Source organism: Molothrus ater, chromosome 1, assembly GCF_012460135.2.
Source record: "Molothrus ater isolate BHLD 08-10-18 breed brown headed cowbird chromosome 1, BPBGC_Mater_1.1, whole genome shotgun sequence".
NCBI lineage: Eukaryota > Metazoa > Chordata > Aves > Passeriformes > Icteridae > Molothrus > Molothrus ater.
Genome location: NC_050478.2, coordinates 129,776,156 through 129,791,851, shown reverse-complemented (window position 1 = coordinate 129,791,851; position 15,696 = coordinate 129,776,156). Strand labels below are relative to the sequence as shown.

At 38.7% G+C, this 15,696-nt stretch overlaps 1 protein-coding gene across 1 annotated transcript in view; it reads right to left on the bottom strand.

Annotated features, from left to right (window-relative positions):
* The window catches only part of RGS22 (regulator of G protein signaling 22), a 60,124-nt gene continuing 44,428 nt past the window's right edge, over positions 1-15,696 (bottom strand). Inside the window, exons 21-27 of the mRNA XM_036378960.1 lie at positions 13,133-13,294; positions 10,058-10,237; positions 8,413-8,553; positions 4,684-4,935; positions 2,826-2,931; positions 2,154-2,247; positions 1-192 (exon numbers count right to left, since the gene is read on the bottom strand). Coding sequence (XP_036234853.1) covers positions 2,174-2,247; positions 2,826-2,931; positions 4,684-4,935; positions 8,413-8,553; positions 10,058-10,237; positions 13,133-13,294 — 915 coding nt within the window. The 3' untranslated portion in view covers positions 1-192; positions 2,154-2,173. The remainder of the gene's footprint in view (positions 193-2,153; positions 2,248-2,825; positions 2,932-4,683; positions 4,936-8,412; positions 8,554-10,057; positions 10,238-13,132; positions 13,295-15,696) is intronic.

Sequence of the window (15,696 nt, the reverse complement as noted above, 5' to 3'; positions counted from 1 at the left end):
TCAGGTTGAAATGGAACACATTAGAACATGTTTATTTTCTACCCTTGATCCCCTGGTTCTTAATAATATTCTAAGTCATCATCTTTACTCTGGAATTGTAAGAACAAACCTTGCAAGCACATTACATTTGTGTCTCCTGGCACCTCCACTGAATGTCTCTGCATTCCCTTCCTCAGAGATATTTTAATGTGCCTGAAAAGGTAACAAAATGTCATTGCTGTGGTCAGCCAGTTGGAATAATCAGAACAGTTCTTCAATAAATGCATCAGGTCAAATTGGGGAAATCAATTTATTGCAAATTAGAATAAATCATTACTAATTCAGGTAGTGGGGGAGAGAGGGAAAGAAAATAAGAACATTAACACTCAGAGAAAATACTTTTCCTCCACGTTTCCCAGGTTCAGGTTCACTCCAGGCACCTCTCCTGCCCTCCTTGTAACCACCACTGGTTGCACCCTGTCCCTTTGGTGAGGCACTGGGAAGTTCCTTCTTCCTACTCACTATTTTCCTCTGCTGCAGCATCAATCCTTCACAGGCTGCAGGGAATATCTGCTCCACCACAGAGCACCTCCTCCTCTTCCTCAACTTTCTCCTTAACCTCTTCCTCTTACACCTTCACCTCTGCTCTTGGTGTTCCCTGTGTTATCACTCCTTTTATTTTTTCCTCCACTCTCTGGCTTTCTTTGCTCTTTCTGAAATGTGTTTCCCCAAGGTGCCCCCATCTTGGCTGAGGGATCAGCCATGTCCTGTGCTGGGTCCTTGGAGGAAAGTGGGACTGGCTGTGCCCAGCACAAGGCAGCCCTGGCCTTCCTCACAAGCCTCCTGCTGCCAGCCTTGCCACCTATCCCCAACAGACCAGGTGTTATCTATCAGATAGGTGTCACCTATCCCCAGACCTGCTCTGTTACAAAGTGGAGGGAAGATGCCCCATCAAGAGCATTCATGGTCTTGTGTAGCTGTCTCACCCTACCAGCAGAGTGGTCAGATCACTATAGGATAGCTGGCAGGCAAATTTCCAGAGGCATTAGAGAGTGGGCTGCAACTGAGCCTGGTGGAAGAGACCTCACAGGACCTTAACTTTCTCATTGTGTTAGTCTGTACCACAGCCTGGTGCCTGGCAGGAATGCAGTTCTCCAGTCTGGAATAGCCAGGGCAGGCCAGAACTGGCTGGGCTGGGCTGGGCTGGGCTGGGCTGGGGAGCAAGAGGGGCAGGTGCCCTGTGGGCCCAGCTGGAGGTTCCTCAGTCACAGAGCAGGAGCAGAGGCCCTGCACCAGGACTCCACAGGGAGCAGAACAGTGGTGAGAAGGCAAAGGTGTGAGGAATACAGGCACAGCTGCGAGGTGCAGGAGGCCCCAGGTAGATGGATTACTTTAACTGCAGCTGTAGAACATGGTAAGAGGGCAGAAAGAGAATGGAGGAAGACCAAGGAATGCTGCAGTTTTCTCTGAAGTCATTTTCAGAAAATGCTGCCACAGGAAGATTATTTTCAGACACTTGAAATTTTAGGAGGACTAATGAGGGCAGGACACCAAGTTGCCTAAAATAGCAGTGCCAAGTACAGAATTAGAAGAGGAAGGAGGAGCAGAGAAGGAAAGCAGCAATATTCCAAGTCCTATTAACTTTCATAAGTCCACCTAACTTCAACATAGGCTAAAAAACACCAAAAAAAACCAAACCTCTAGAGGATTCTTCCTTCTAGGAATTTAGGCCTTGAAGCAAAATCTGGGTTTCTGTCTTTATCAATTTTTTTTTTGCTGTCCCACTTCTTTCTCTCAGTCTAATATTTAATTGGCTTTGGCAGAGGTGATCTATTGCTTGTTCTGTGTCAGGTTCTTGACAGTAACTTCAGAGGGTCTGAGATTTCTCCAGTCATCTCATGTTCCTATTTAAAAAATCTTAACTGGAAAGCTTAGATAACCTAATTTCAGAGACTGCCATTTTGCAACAAAATTCCATCTGGTGAACATTAGATCCGCTAACCATGGCTGACGTGAAAAATAAGCTTGTTTTCATATGGAGGCTGTACAGCTTCAGTTAAACATGATTTGGAGCAGGATAACTTGCTACTAATGACTATCAGCAGTGGCAGCAGGAAAACTGGCTTTTAAGAATTCACATTTCAAAGCACACTTGTTGTCAGTCTGGTACTCACTTCCTGCTTCTTGGGAAGATTCAGAATTTAGGCTTTGTAGGAATGGTGGCTTTTACAAAACTTTCAGGCTTCCGGGAGGACATAGACAAGTAACCTGCATTTGGAAAAAAAAATTAAAATTATGTGAAACTGAAGGAACTGAATATTACATAGAGCTATTGCTAGCCCTACTACTAAATGGATATTTTTAATAAATAAACAAGTCATAATATCCTTGGCAAAGACCTACAAGGATATTCACAGCTGAAGCAAGGATGAAGCAATGCCTCCAAAAACATACTGACAGAGAACATACTGTGAGAAACATACTGTGAGAAAGAGGTTTCAGTATCTGCTTGAATGTAAGCTGATGAAGCACAAGAAGCCAGGGAGGTGAAATGTGTATGTGATTGTCATGTCACTGCAGAATGAAGAAATGGCTTTATTCCTCTCTGCAGCAGGACCTGTGCTGTAAAGGCAGTGCAAAGATACCCTGCAACTTTTACTTTTTCTTTCTTAGCAAATATACCTCTCATGAGTACAGCCCAGACAGCAACTCCCCTACAGACAGCAAAAGAGATGCAGAGGTTTCTGTACACAACTAAGAAGAGCGAGCAGTCCTTGTACTGCAAGGACACAAGTACACCTATGCTCTAAGTTTGTCCTGCTAAACTACAGAGCTTGGTTAATAACCTGCAGGGAGTGATGATGATGAGGTTTTCTGCAGATCTTCTTGCTTTTTGATGAGTATTCTTTCCTGCTCCAAGGCTTCTATGTACTTGGAATAGGACCAGGAAGCCTGCAAGAACCATCAAAAACTATCAGCCTCCAGGTCACATCACTGTAGTTTCTGATCCATTTCAACAGTAAGATAAAAAACTTGTTTATGTTATATTCCTATTACTGGATAATTACAAATATTAAGAAGATTTTTTTTAAATTACAATATTGGAATAATGGGAGAAAGAGTATACCTGTAAATAAGTAAATCTCAAACCACCATGATTTAAGCAAGTTTGACAGATACAATGTTTATATTTATTCTTCATCCCTAGTCTGGTTATTCTCTCTCCGTTCTTCTTCAAAAGCAAAGCAGCAGATCTTTACCCTCCCAAAATATCATTTGTGCTATCAAGGACCTAATTTTATCTCTGTGTTACACCCTTAGTCCTCCCCTTGGACTATGATTGCTCTGTTTGACATAAACCCAAACCAGCAACTGATTTGTGGGGTGGAGAGGAAATACATATAAGAAAAGCTGTTTCTAGCTTACGTCCTTTCACTGAACATCTGTGAGCCTCACAGCTCCTTCTGCCTGCCCTCTCCAGCAGAATGCTGCTACCACTAGAGGCAGATCAACTGGAGATGCCTGTCCTTTCCTTTTCTAGGGATAAAATACTGCTTTTAAAGAAAACAACCACAGTTCAGATTGCATGTAAATAATAGGTTGCTCTTCCAAAACAGGATGAGAACTGCACTTTTATTTGGCCTGGTTTTTATCTTATGGCATGAGAAGTTTGGAACCAATTTTTCATATCATGATTCAGTAAGAACTTCTGTCTCCTTCCTATTGTAGGAAGGGGCTTGCAGAAGGAAGAAGAAACTGCCTTTTAAAATATTATTGTTTATTAAGCCCTCTTCTTGAGAGTTTAAATGTATACCAGGGATGTATTGGCTTGCTCAACTCACTTTTTTTTTAAATAGGTATGAGCAAAAGTAAAAAGGTCCACTTAAGGGTAAGAGTGTAAGCTTATCTATACAATTCACACTGTGATTTCAGATTTTGGGGGTATTTCACAGTACCTTTTTCTATATTCTGCTCTTCACTACCATAATGCCATGGGAAGAGCTCTATGGAATACAAGCAGTGGCCAAAGTGTGATTTACTCCTGATTCTCATGAAGTATCTGTGCTTATGTGGTTGCACAGGTTCCCTGTTATGTTCTGGCAATGCCAACTCAGCCATGAATGATCCTTGATATGCCCAATGTAGCCTGTCTGTTTTTCCCATTTCCAGGTAAAATAACTGTTACCTTTTCACTACTGATTTGATACATTGTCAGAGTTGTTATGGAAGAAGTCTTGAAGTGGTTTTCGAATACCTAGATTTTCAAATACCTAGATTTTCTAAAGGAATTCAGCTTCAGTTTTTGACATATGACCAGAACAGGACTCTAGCCTAAACCAAATTCTTTCAGGATATGAATTTCACAAATAATGAAAAGCTTCTTATTCCAGAACTGAACTACCTTTTCTTCTATTTATCTTTAAATATAGATTCTTTTTTTAATCCATACAGTGTAAGACCTTAACATTCGGTTAGCCGTCAATACTACTCAGAACCTACATCTTAAAAAAAAATTAATAAAGAACAAAAAAAAAATCACCTGTAAGACAGGTAAACTTAAAACAGCAAAGCTAATTGTAGAGGAATGAACAGTTATTGAAGAACCATCTGACAGCAGTATTCAAAACCAAACTCCCCCTTCCCCTTTTCCCAAGATTATTTTATCTCTCTTGAATTACAACCGTAGGAACATGTATTATTTACCTTCCTCCCAGGTCCTTCTATAGGTGCTAAAGCTGTCGATGATCTTCTCTTAACATCAAGCTCATCTAGCAAAACACTCTTTGGCAGTTGAGTCAAGGGCTTAAGCTGAGTCAGGGGCTCAGGCTGAGTCAAGGACTTGAGCTGAGTCAAGGACTTGGGTTGGGTCAAGAACTTGGGTTGAGTCAAGGACTTGGGTTGAATCAAGGACTTAAGTTGAGCCAAATTAATGAGTTTTTTCCCCGCTTCTTTACCCTGCAAAAAAAATTATAATTAGATGTGAACAATAGTTACAGAGCTAAAGTAAAAAAGCAAAGTCTGAGGAACAAAAAATTGTCATTGGAAATGAGATAGTGTCATTTGCAGTAATGTTTTGTAATGCTTAGCTTAATAATTCATCGTGCTGAGCATATTTTAAAGTAGCAGCTGCTTTTTTAAAGCATTTCTTTGTTCTAGTTCATGTTTGTGTCCTCAACACTCCTACAGACCATCTTTTTTTCAGATTCAATACCTGCTCCAAAATATAGCTAGGTGACAGGGCAGATCTGCAACAGAACATATTTTAAGGACAGAGAGGACATTGTGAACCTCTAATTTGGCCTCAAGTATAAACATAGAATGTAGGATTTGTCATGATTAATTATAGCTTGGTCCAGTAGCTGTGTATGAACTACAAGTATACAAGTTAGGAAAACAGGCAATGTACAATCTACAGAGACGAACAAGGCATTGTAACCCTTGGCAAACTGCTCTGGTGATTAACTGTTTGTCATTTTCATGTTGGTTTGTTTCACCTTTGCACATTCTGTTTGATGATCCCAAAACTCTTCATAAACATCAATCGATGTTCATATTTGACATCACAAAGAGCTCTCTCCAAGAGCTGAGTAATATAACCCTCCCATGTTCCAAGAGAGAAATTGAAGGGAAAAAAGGGGATCAAATTGTTCCCAAAGTCACTTAGTAAGTCCTTGAAAGATCTGGAAAAGGATCACTCTGTCTCATTTCCTTGCTCCCAAAGTGCCTTTTCCTTTGTCATAATTCCCACTGTCCTATGAACCCATCAGCTGTAAGAGTGACTTTTGGGTACAGAGCTGCCCAGGCAGTGTGATGCTGATTTTCTCTGCAGAAACAGGCTCAGTAGCTTCTGTGGCACACTCATTTGGTGGAATGGGGATGCCAATGCAAACACAGAGACATTGTGAATATGACTGCAACTGCAGTTTATGTTTGCTGGCTCTATCAATGAGAATGGTGAATTAAGCAAGGTCTTTAAAAATGACTTCTCATAATAAATTAAGCAATGTTATAGTGGATTTAGATCCCATGCCATTACACCACTTACTAACAAATAAGCTTATTGCTAAGAGACATAGCAGAAACACAGAAAAAGAAAATAATGTTGATGGCTTTCGTTGCTAAGGACATGGAAGGAGTATGTACAAATCCAAAATGTAAGTTAAAGCTAAAAATTTAAAGCTATTTTGTGCACTTGAAAGCAAAAAAATCCAAAATCTATTTTGGAGATAAAATGCAATCATGTATACCACAAAATACTAGTACTGGCATCAAGGCAGTCTGAAAGAAGTGACTTATATATTTCAAAGTATGTGGATGTGCATCTAGCAGTTAACAAAGGAAAAAGTCCATTGCCAGGATGAGTTCTACTCTTTGGTAGACTTTGCCCTTTAAATAACAAATAGGCACACAAAAAAATATTGAGATAGTCAAACAATACAAGTTATGCATCATTGCTCAGTGAAAAGCTCCTTGTCTGCCCATTTTTTCCACTATACTACATGAAAGTCCAACTCTTATTTGTTCAGTTCTAAAACTGAGGTGAGCACAGGTAGATTCAGTGCCCCAGGGACACATGTGTAAAGGAAGAAGAAAGCAAATTCCTCCCCTAGGAGTATGATTGCTCTGTTTGACATAAACTCAAAATAGCAACTGATCTGTGGGGTGGAGAGGAGATATATATATATATATAAAAAGCTGTTTCTAACCCTTGCCAGAGCTTTGCTCTTGTTCAATGAGCCTGGCGGGGCAGAGGAAGATAGTCCTTCTTTTCATTGCCAAGAAATCATCACCTTCCACAAGCCAACAAGTGAACCTGCTGTTGCTCATGTTAGATGAAACTTATCAGTATCCTTCAGGGATACTGCATCATTTGAATTATGCTGTCACCAAGAGGACAGAAATCTCAAGATTTCTCAGGCAAGAGAACAGGAAATGGCAAATTCTTTAAACAATAACAGAAAGAAAAAAGGATTTTTACTATATTGGAAAAAATTACATGTTGCACCCATTCTTTCAAGAGATTTTAAAAGGTAACTGGTTTACTGATCCTTTTTTTTTTTTTTTGGTGAGGAGAAGAATAGTCTACAAACTGTTTACAAAGCTGCATTCTCTGCTTGTCATTTTCTAAAATTCCTTACTCTATTTCCCTGCTTAGAAGCGTAATTCACTGTTCCCATTTGCTCTCCATAAAAGCTAGGCTTTTGCCCTCCTGCCTAATATTTCTTCTTTATTCCTTGATCTTGATCAGAAATCTTACAGACAGGCAACAAACAGATGGAAAATAAGTCTGTGAAAATGTAAAAGTTTGTTACTTTGAAATATTGCATTCTTGCACTATAAGTATTGCCAATGGCCTTGGCAGACAAAAATATATGGAGACATTGTGCTTTGGAGAAAGTAAGATGAGTTATTGGATTTTAGACTTCCCTTGACATTGCTGTGGTGGCCTTGAGTAATGCTTCACTGGTCCTCAGCTTTCACGTGCATAAAGAAGAATAACAATGCATATATGTTCTTATGGGCCTATGTATCTGTCCAGATACCTGTGTGGTTCATATCACATGGAACATCTCCACACATCTACATGGTATTTAGAATACATCAAGGTCTCTGTAATGCTACTTATTATAGTTTGCAAGTCCAGTACTTTCTCTGTCCTTAAAAGAATGTTCTCTCCTCAAAGCTTGCCAAACAATTGTATTTAATAAAAAATAAACTTTTTCAAAGCCTATAATCAATAGAAAAAGAAGTCCATTATATTTTAATTTTAAAAATCCAAGAAAAACAATTTTACAAACAAGCATTCCATTGTAGAGGTCACAGTTTGTTAATGTGCTGGAACTGTCTGGAAACTTGCTGTGAACAGTCTAACAATTTCACTTTCAAAGCTGAGAAATATTCAAGCAAAGGCAAAGATTATGCAAATTAATTACCACATAAATATTTTTTTAAACAATGTGCAGGATTTTCAAATGGTACTTCTGGAAAATAGATATGAAATCAATTTTGGTTTGGGTTTGGTTTGATTTCAGTTGTGGTCCAGAACATAAATTCTAGTATAAGACAATATATTATGAAAGTGCAAACAGGTCTGCAGTAGCCCACAGTACACATGGACTGTACACAGATGTATTGTTCTTAATTCAGCCTTCTTCTTTGCTCTTCTCCTGGCACAAAAGGTGACTAAAATACATTTTTCCTCTGGTTAATGAGAGGAGTATTCCATTGAATCACCTGCTTCAACTCAAACATATGTATATGTATTGGCAGAATTGGGAAGTAATCACCTTAGGACTGGGTTGAGTGTAAAGCTTGAAATCTAACAAGATTAGGTAGCTATGGACCAGGCTGAGAAAGAGATATTTTATTTGATGTATCTTTGCTCATGTTATTCAGTTCATCAGTGGTCACCTGAAACTTTATGAGCCTTACCTTTGCTGTTATCCCTTCCATCTTTTGCATATCTTTTTCCTTTTTTTTCTCCAAGGAAGTTAGAATTTTGTCACTCTCTGGATTGCTTTGGAATTTACAAAATTCTGGCCAAAATTTAAACAGAAGAGCAAAAATACTCATCTGCGCAGGAAGAAAATAAAGTCAATCTTGACCGTATTAAGGAAACAGTTGACTGTAAAATAAAATGCAGAATGAGATAACTATTTTTTTTGAACACACAGCCTTGTTCCTCCCACGTACTCTGTCCTGACATTTCAGCCCAGCTTTGCTCAGCACATGCTTTTCATCAGTGTGTTTATTACTGGTGAGAAATCTTCCTAAAACACAGTTAAAAGGCATTTTCTTTTTTTATATTTCCCTAAACAATTGTTTGCATTAATGAAAACATCCATCACTTTTTACAAGTATTCTTGATAAAATATACACCAGTAGAATTGCTTTTGCACCACTGTTCTGCTCAAGTATTTCAAATATTCAGTTCATTAGGAAAGGGCTTTTTTTCCTCTCCTTAAGAGAAAGGAAATACTTTTTTGCCTCTGGAAAGGCTCTTAAACCACATTACAGATCTATGAGCAAATCTTGGATAATTTTTAAATGATATAATCTCTCACAGGGTCGTTTTTGAACTAGAATAAGAAAAACAATTTTAGAAAAGCAAACAGAGGGGCTCAGTGAATTCTGTTGCTGCACGTACTAAGGCTCACATTTTTCAATTTATTTAGATGTTTAATTTGCATTGAGAAACTTGGCTTCAAAGCAGCCAAGCATGCTCACTGCTTCTGGCTCAAGAGGCTTGAAAGTGACATGTGAGCCACTGTCGGGTTCCAGTCACAGCTTTTTGGCCTAGTTCTTCCTTTGGTTTTGTGCCACATTTCTGGAGTCCACTGGGTTTTACACAGGCTGAAATGAGACTTCTCTTTCTCTTAGGACCTATATGAACCCTTTTCTCTGACAAATCATTCATCTCTTGTCATCCAAACACTTTATGGACTCACAGCTGATGTTTAAAGGTGTCAGTGGGAATTTTATAGGAAAAGAACAACAACTACTTTTGTTGGACTTAGAAGATAAGACAAGGCAGTATCAAGGGATAAGAAAATAGTAAGTCTGTAGTAAAGGTTCCAAAATTGCTATTCAACCTGATTAATAGAAAGATCAGAGAGAAAATTTTCTACAGCCATTTAATACACACTTTCTGTAATAAGGGAGGGAAAGACATTCAGCAAGTTAAGCTGTCTTTGTGCTTGACTCACATCTGCATTTTTCATAAAACTTGAAAACCACAGACTTTCTAACTACAAATTACTTCTGTGACATTAACCAAGTGGTAAAGAACAAGCAATTAAGAACATAGACAGAATTCATTTCTACTGCCAGAATTCGTAACACAGACCTGGATATACCTTTCCAGGATCAGCTAGCTGTCAGAGATTTTCTTTATTGAGCAGGATAAATCTGAAGACTCTCTTCCATCTCCACCTTACAGTCATTGAAATACATGACTACAGCTTTCTCCTTCAAGCCCAAGCTTGTGTGTGGAGTCCTAACTGCCACATAAGCAATGAAGACTGTTCTTAAAATCAGGCACTCAGTCTCTGGCCGGACCTATCACTTGGCTTCTTACCTGTGCCTCTCTAAAAATGTAAGGTCCTAGTTCTTTCCTGTGCTCCACAATCTTCTTTGCTTGTTCGGGTGGGATGTCAATCTGCAAAGCTGGGGGTATGGCAGAATTAATAAAGCAATCAATAATAGCTGTGATCTTTCTCTGAACTATGGCATCATCACAATGAGAATGGCACAAGTCCTGAAAGATAAAAAATACCATTTTCAGTCAATGGAGAGAGACACGGGCAAGAACTTTTACAGGGCACCAGTCATCAAAGAGCAATAGTCAAACAAAAATAATTATACAATAAATTCCTTCAGTATGCAAGGCAAAATTCTTTTGGTAAATGTGCATGGTCAAAACCATACTTCAGACATGCATGAGGCTTCTGGTTTGCAAATGCAGATACATAGCAATCATTGCTTTTAGGTGATAATTTCTGCCTGCATGTTTGGATATAACAGCATAGATTTTAAATGCATTATGGCAAATAGACATTTCTGAAAAGAGAAACACATCTACAAGTGTGAAAGGCACTGATTTTCACAATGAGCCTGCTATGACTTGCATAGCCATGGCAAATAAAAGATAAAGAAATGCTTTAAGTGCTCCAACAAAAGAGGGGAAATACTTAGAGGGTACAAGATATTCTAACTAGGAGTGTTGTCACAAGAGGGGACAATGTCAGCTACCAGTACAATCTTCCATTTATTGAAATCTTCTACTTTCACCATTCATTAAGATTTTCTAGTTTGAAATAACTCTGTACACTATAGAATACAAAACAAACCTGAACTTACAGGAGTGAGATGTCAAAGGAACACTGGGGTTTTCTATTTTTTTAATGTGATCCTATTGTTCTTGTAAAACCTGTTATTGCTGCGTTTTGACACCCTGACGATGCCACCATTGGACTTTGACATGAAGGAAAAATAATTCAAAGAGTGTCCTTCCAACACTTTGAAACATTAACTTTCCCTTTATCTATATATTTCAAGAAATTAATATGACACTAGAAGGCTATCGCATATATCTTAGAGACACAATGACCACTCAAGAGTTGTCAGGAAGAGAGCTCTTTAAATGATGAATCTGAATTTAGTTTTGGTAGAGAAGGCTACATATTGACTTTGCAAAGAAATTAAAACCATGACTTTTAAACAGAAATGTGGTATGTGAAAGAGTTGGCTTGCTTTGTTATGAATATTTTTAGTTTTGGGAAGGAAAAAAAAAGAATTATAACAACTATAATAAAGAAATTAAGGCAATGCAAAAACATAAATATATCCTTAGTATATATATAATGGCTTTCTTTGCTCATCTAGCACAGAAGGCAGAGAGCTGTAGTATGAGGGAAGACAAACAAGCCATATGATATGAAGAGAGTTGAGACCGAGCATAGATAACCAGATGGAAATGATCCACAGAGTTATGTTTCTTCATATTTGTTTTAAAAAAAAATTTTGGTTTTGGATTATCCCAAGATGTGCCTCCAGCCTGATGGGTTATGGGAGCAATGCAGTCACTGACAGCTAAAGGGAGTTCTGTCTAAACTGATGGCATGATAGGGCTCAGACAATACAAGTATGCACTGTGCAAAGCGCTGCCCACGCCTTTGGCAATATTCCTGCAGCTCAGCCTGACCCACAACACTCCTACTACTCCAGGCCTTTGCTTCTACAAAGAGCATCAACTGCCAACCATGACATTGCATGCATGGAGAAATCTGGTCAGATTCTACTTTTTCTGGATAACAAGACAAATAAATTAACATAAATGCAGGAAAGGGGGTGGGAACAAAAAACAATGAAGGCTTTCTTCAGAGAGCAGTTCTACAAAGAAAAGAATTAAGAGCACGCTCCACATTAATTTGCAGAAAGTTTCCATGTCCTCCATAATGTAGCAATGAAGAGTCACAAGAATCAACAAAACTTCAAATATCTAGAAAAGGATTTGTGTCATGGAACACCAGGTACCTTCATATCAGAGTTTTAATCTAAGGTAATCACTCTGTAACCATGAGAGAGACAGCAGCACCCCCAGAGAGCATTTCAGCCAGTGATCCCTTGCCTGGAGATCAGAACCTTTGTGGGGAAGAGAGATTGTCCCCTGGAAACAGGAGGAGCTTCACCTTCTAATGCAGACATCAAATTCAAATTCATGAAATTAAACAGTGAAAGTACACCCACATGCCTGCAGCAGATCTCCAAGTGCTACTGCAACAGCAACTGTGTTTACAGCCCAGTTTCTGAGCACGTTAGCTAATCTCATGCTCCCTGCCTCTCATGTGCACATAGGCTATGTTCAGGAGCCCAGAAGAGATTCTGCACTCTGGTAGCACTTTTGCATCAGGAATATCCCAGAGGCAAAAGGAATGAGGAATACATGGAAGATCTGTGGTGACCCTGCATTCAGTCCAGGATATTCCTAGGAGGCTGCAGTGTGTCTTAAAGTTTCACTCCAGACATTTTCTATTGTATTTCAACCCACACAAGCAATTTCACAAAACTACGTATATATGGGAGGGATGTAATCCCTGCTGACCTTTCTCATCACATTTCACTTTGGTTCCAAGCTCAGCTCAAGTCAAATTTCATTCTGCAAAGTGCAAGGGAGCTGTGGTCTGCATTCTACATATAGGGGTTTTTTGATACCATCTTTATATCTGTAGATTTGATTGAATTTTAAAGTTATCTCTCATTTTTGAGAAATCACCAAATTCAGATTGCAGCTATAAGGACAGAATGAACATTTTAATGCTTGCATATTTCTACTGCTCAACAGATATATACAAAACTCTGGGCATTAGCAAGATAGCAGTGTTCCTTTAAAGACTCAGAAGAATGCTACAGTTTGAAGAAGCATAAAGAAATACAAGGATAATGCATTTGAGTCAAGAATAGCTACCCTTAAGAAGTGAGGATTTTCACTGATGAAAAAAACAGTTTAAACAATGAAAGAGGCTTTACTATGAATACTATGAACAACAGAATGCCTATAGATATTTTTGTTAAAATTGTTCTAATTTGCAAGAATGCATGAATTTGCTGACAAATTGAATGCTATTCCCTTTGCTCTGTTTTACCATCATACCTTATACTTTTGCACCTCTTGCCAAAAGAGCACCCCATTCCCCAGAAGGTCTCCCTTCAGTGCCACAAAGCGTTGAAACAGATTTGCTGTCACTGGATCCAGGAGCGCCTTGCGGAAAGCAATTATTTCACTAGATGAAGAAACACTCTTATTGTCCACATGCTGTCAAAAGAAAAAATAGATGCACCAAATAAACTTTGTTTCAAAAAGCAATAACAAAGGCATTAGTTAGTGTAAACTGTGTGATTCTTATCTTTGCACTGACCCTAACTTTCAGTAGTTTATAAGTTTATGACATGGATACAATAAAATGTGGCAAGGTTTCATTTCTTCCTTTCCTTTTTTTTTTTTTAAAGTTTGGTTTGGGGAACATTTTTTGGAAGATATGATGGAGAGGAAATGACTGACAATGATTTAGACCATATGACTGCATACTACAAAGTATAGAAACAGCTCTTGTTATTGATTATGGTAATGGGTTACTTTTCTAGAGAACAGTTTGAGTTTTATGCAAACAAACAACAAAGGAAAAGGACACACAAACCACATAGCTTAAAGTTGTAAAATGCTTCTGACAGGAATCTCACCAACAAAATGAGGTTTGAAATGTGTTGCTATGATCACCCACAGAAGCCAGAGAGTTTGCTCTCCATGAAATAAAGCTACCAATAGTAAAATAGAATTTAAAGTCATTGAGACATTTTGGAAATCCTCATGCTGCCAAGCACAGAACAGTAGGCAGCCAGGAAAGGGTGGGGAAAGAAAGATGGCTTATGCAGGGACAATTTGTTTGAACTGAAGTTCATGCTGGCCTGCCTTCCTGAACAAACAGTTCTCGTGCTGTTGCTGAACATCCAAACAACCCCCTTTTGTTATCAGATGGATGAATGAAAACCATCTTCTAAAAGTGGTTTAAAACTCTTGAAGTCCTGGAAGGGTGGAGTGCTGTTCAGTGGTGAGCATCGGTCAGAAACATTTTTAGTTGTTGCCAACAGTCCTGGAAATCTAAGCTGATCCTAAGCTGAAAGGGTTTCTGCAACTTAACTTAAAACCAGGGGTTTTGCTCAGTCCTGTCACAGAGCCTGCCAGGGGTAACAGCCTACCCTGGCAAGGAGGGTGGTGGCTGTCCAGAGGGTCCTTTGGTGAAAATAAAGTCAGCTCAATTTAGGCAGTAGAGTTGGATTTTCCAAGCCCTTCTCCACTTCTCCAAACATGTTCTATTCCCTGTGACCAGAATTTAGGGAACTTTTGAGAAAAATTATTTCTAGGGCATATTCATGAAGGGAAGAACAAAATGTTGCTTCCATCCCTATAGCAGTATGTAAACACTACTTATTTTATGGGTCAACAACCTTGAAGCAGAACATGGAGAATAATCATCTCCCTGACAAACAGGCAAAGGGAAAACTCACTTAACAGAACCCACATGCACTTTGGATCCCTTTTGTGCTGATGGTTTGCATGGATAATTGGTGACCGGGTCTCTAGTTTGATTTCAACAGACAATAAAAGTTCAACCCAACATATGTACACAACTTGTATGTTGGCAATCACAAAAAGTTCACTGCTCTTCAAGAGGAAAAAAACTGGCAAACATCTGATGAAATCTATTATTACAAAGGTTTAAAAAGTTTAAATTTGATATTATCTCAGTGCTGTGAGATTAAAATACAATTCTAAATGAAAGAGATACTGTGAGATATGATTAAACCTGCCCACTCTGCTGCATATTTCACATTCCCTTTTGTGTCTGCACGTAATCCACTTGCAATAATAAATAAACTACCAGATGCTGGAATGAACAGCTTGTCCAAATAAGTCCACTGCATGCAAAATACAGATAAATGTGAATTAAAAGTACAATATTAGTTTAGGGAGTGTTAATAGTGCTCCAAAGCCCAGGACAAGAGATCTTTATTTTCAAGTTTGACCTCTCCAGACAGAAAGGGAGAGAGATTTACCATGAGCATCCAGCAGGGAACTAAATTCAGGAGTAATGTGAGTAATCAGCCCACTGTAACCAGTACAGTCATGATTGCTTTTAACAGCATTACATTTGGGGCTCACAGTGTCAACAGGGAAATTGTGAAAAATGTGCAAGGTCCAAATGAAAAAGACTGTGAAACTGCAGACACAAGAGACATAGCAAATTTCACTCGCCTTCCACATCCTGGTTGTCTTTTGCTGGTCTTTGTGTGAAAGATCTTCAGTTATATCCCTTTTCTATAGCTGAACAAAATATTATTATTCTATTTTTTAAATATTCTCTTTTTCTGGTTAGCCTTTTAATGATTAAGACCCCAGTGGTAGAATAGTTTATATGTCTTCTTATGGATTTTATGTCTGAAACTTGTTGTGGACCTGCACAGAATGCCATCCCTTCTTCAGCTATAAATGAACACCTGCTCATTAAGACTGGGGAACTAGAGAAGACAAGAGGCAATACCAGTCAAACTATGCACTCCACTGGTGGTGGAGTTTACTTCACCCATAATGTTCTAAGGGACCACTTATGTGAGGAATAAATTTTGGGTTTGGTTTTTTTTTTTTTTTAGTATGAAATA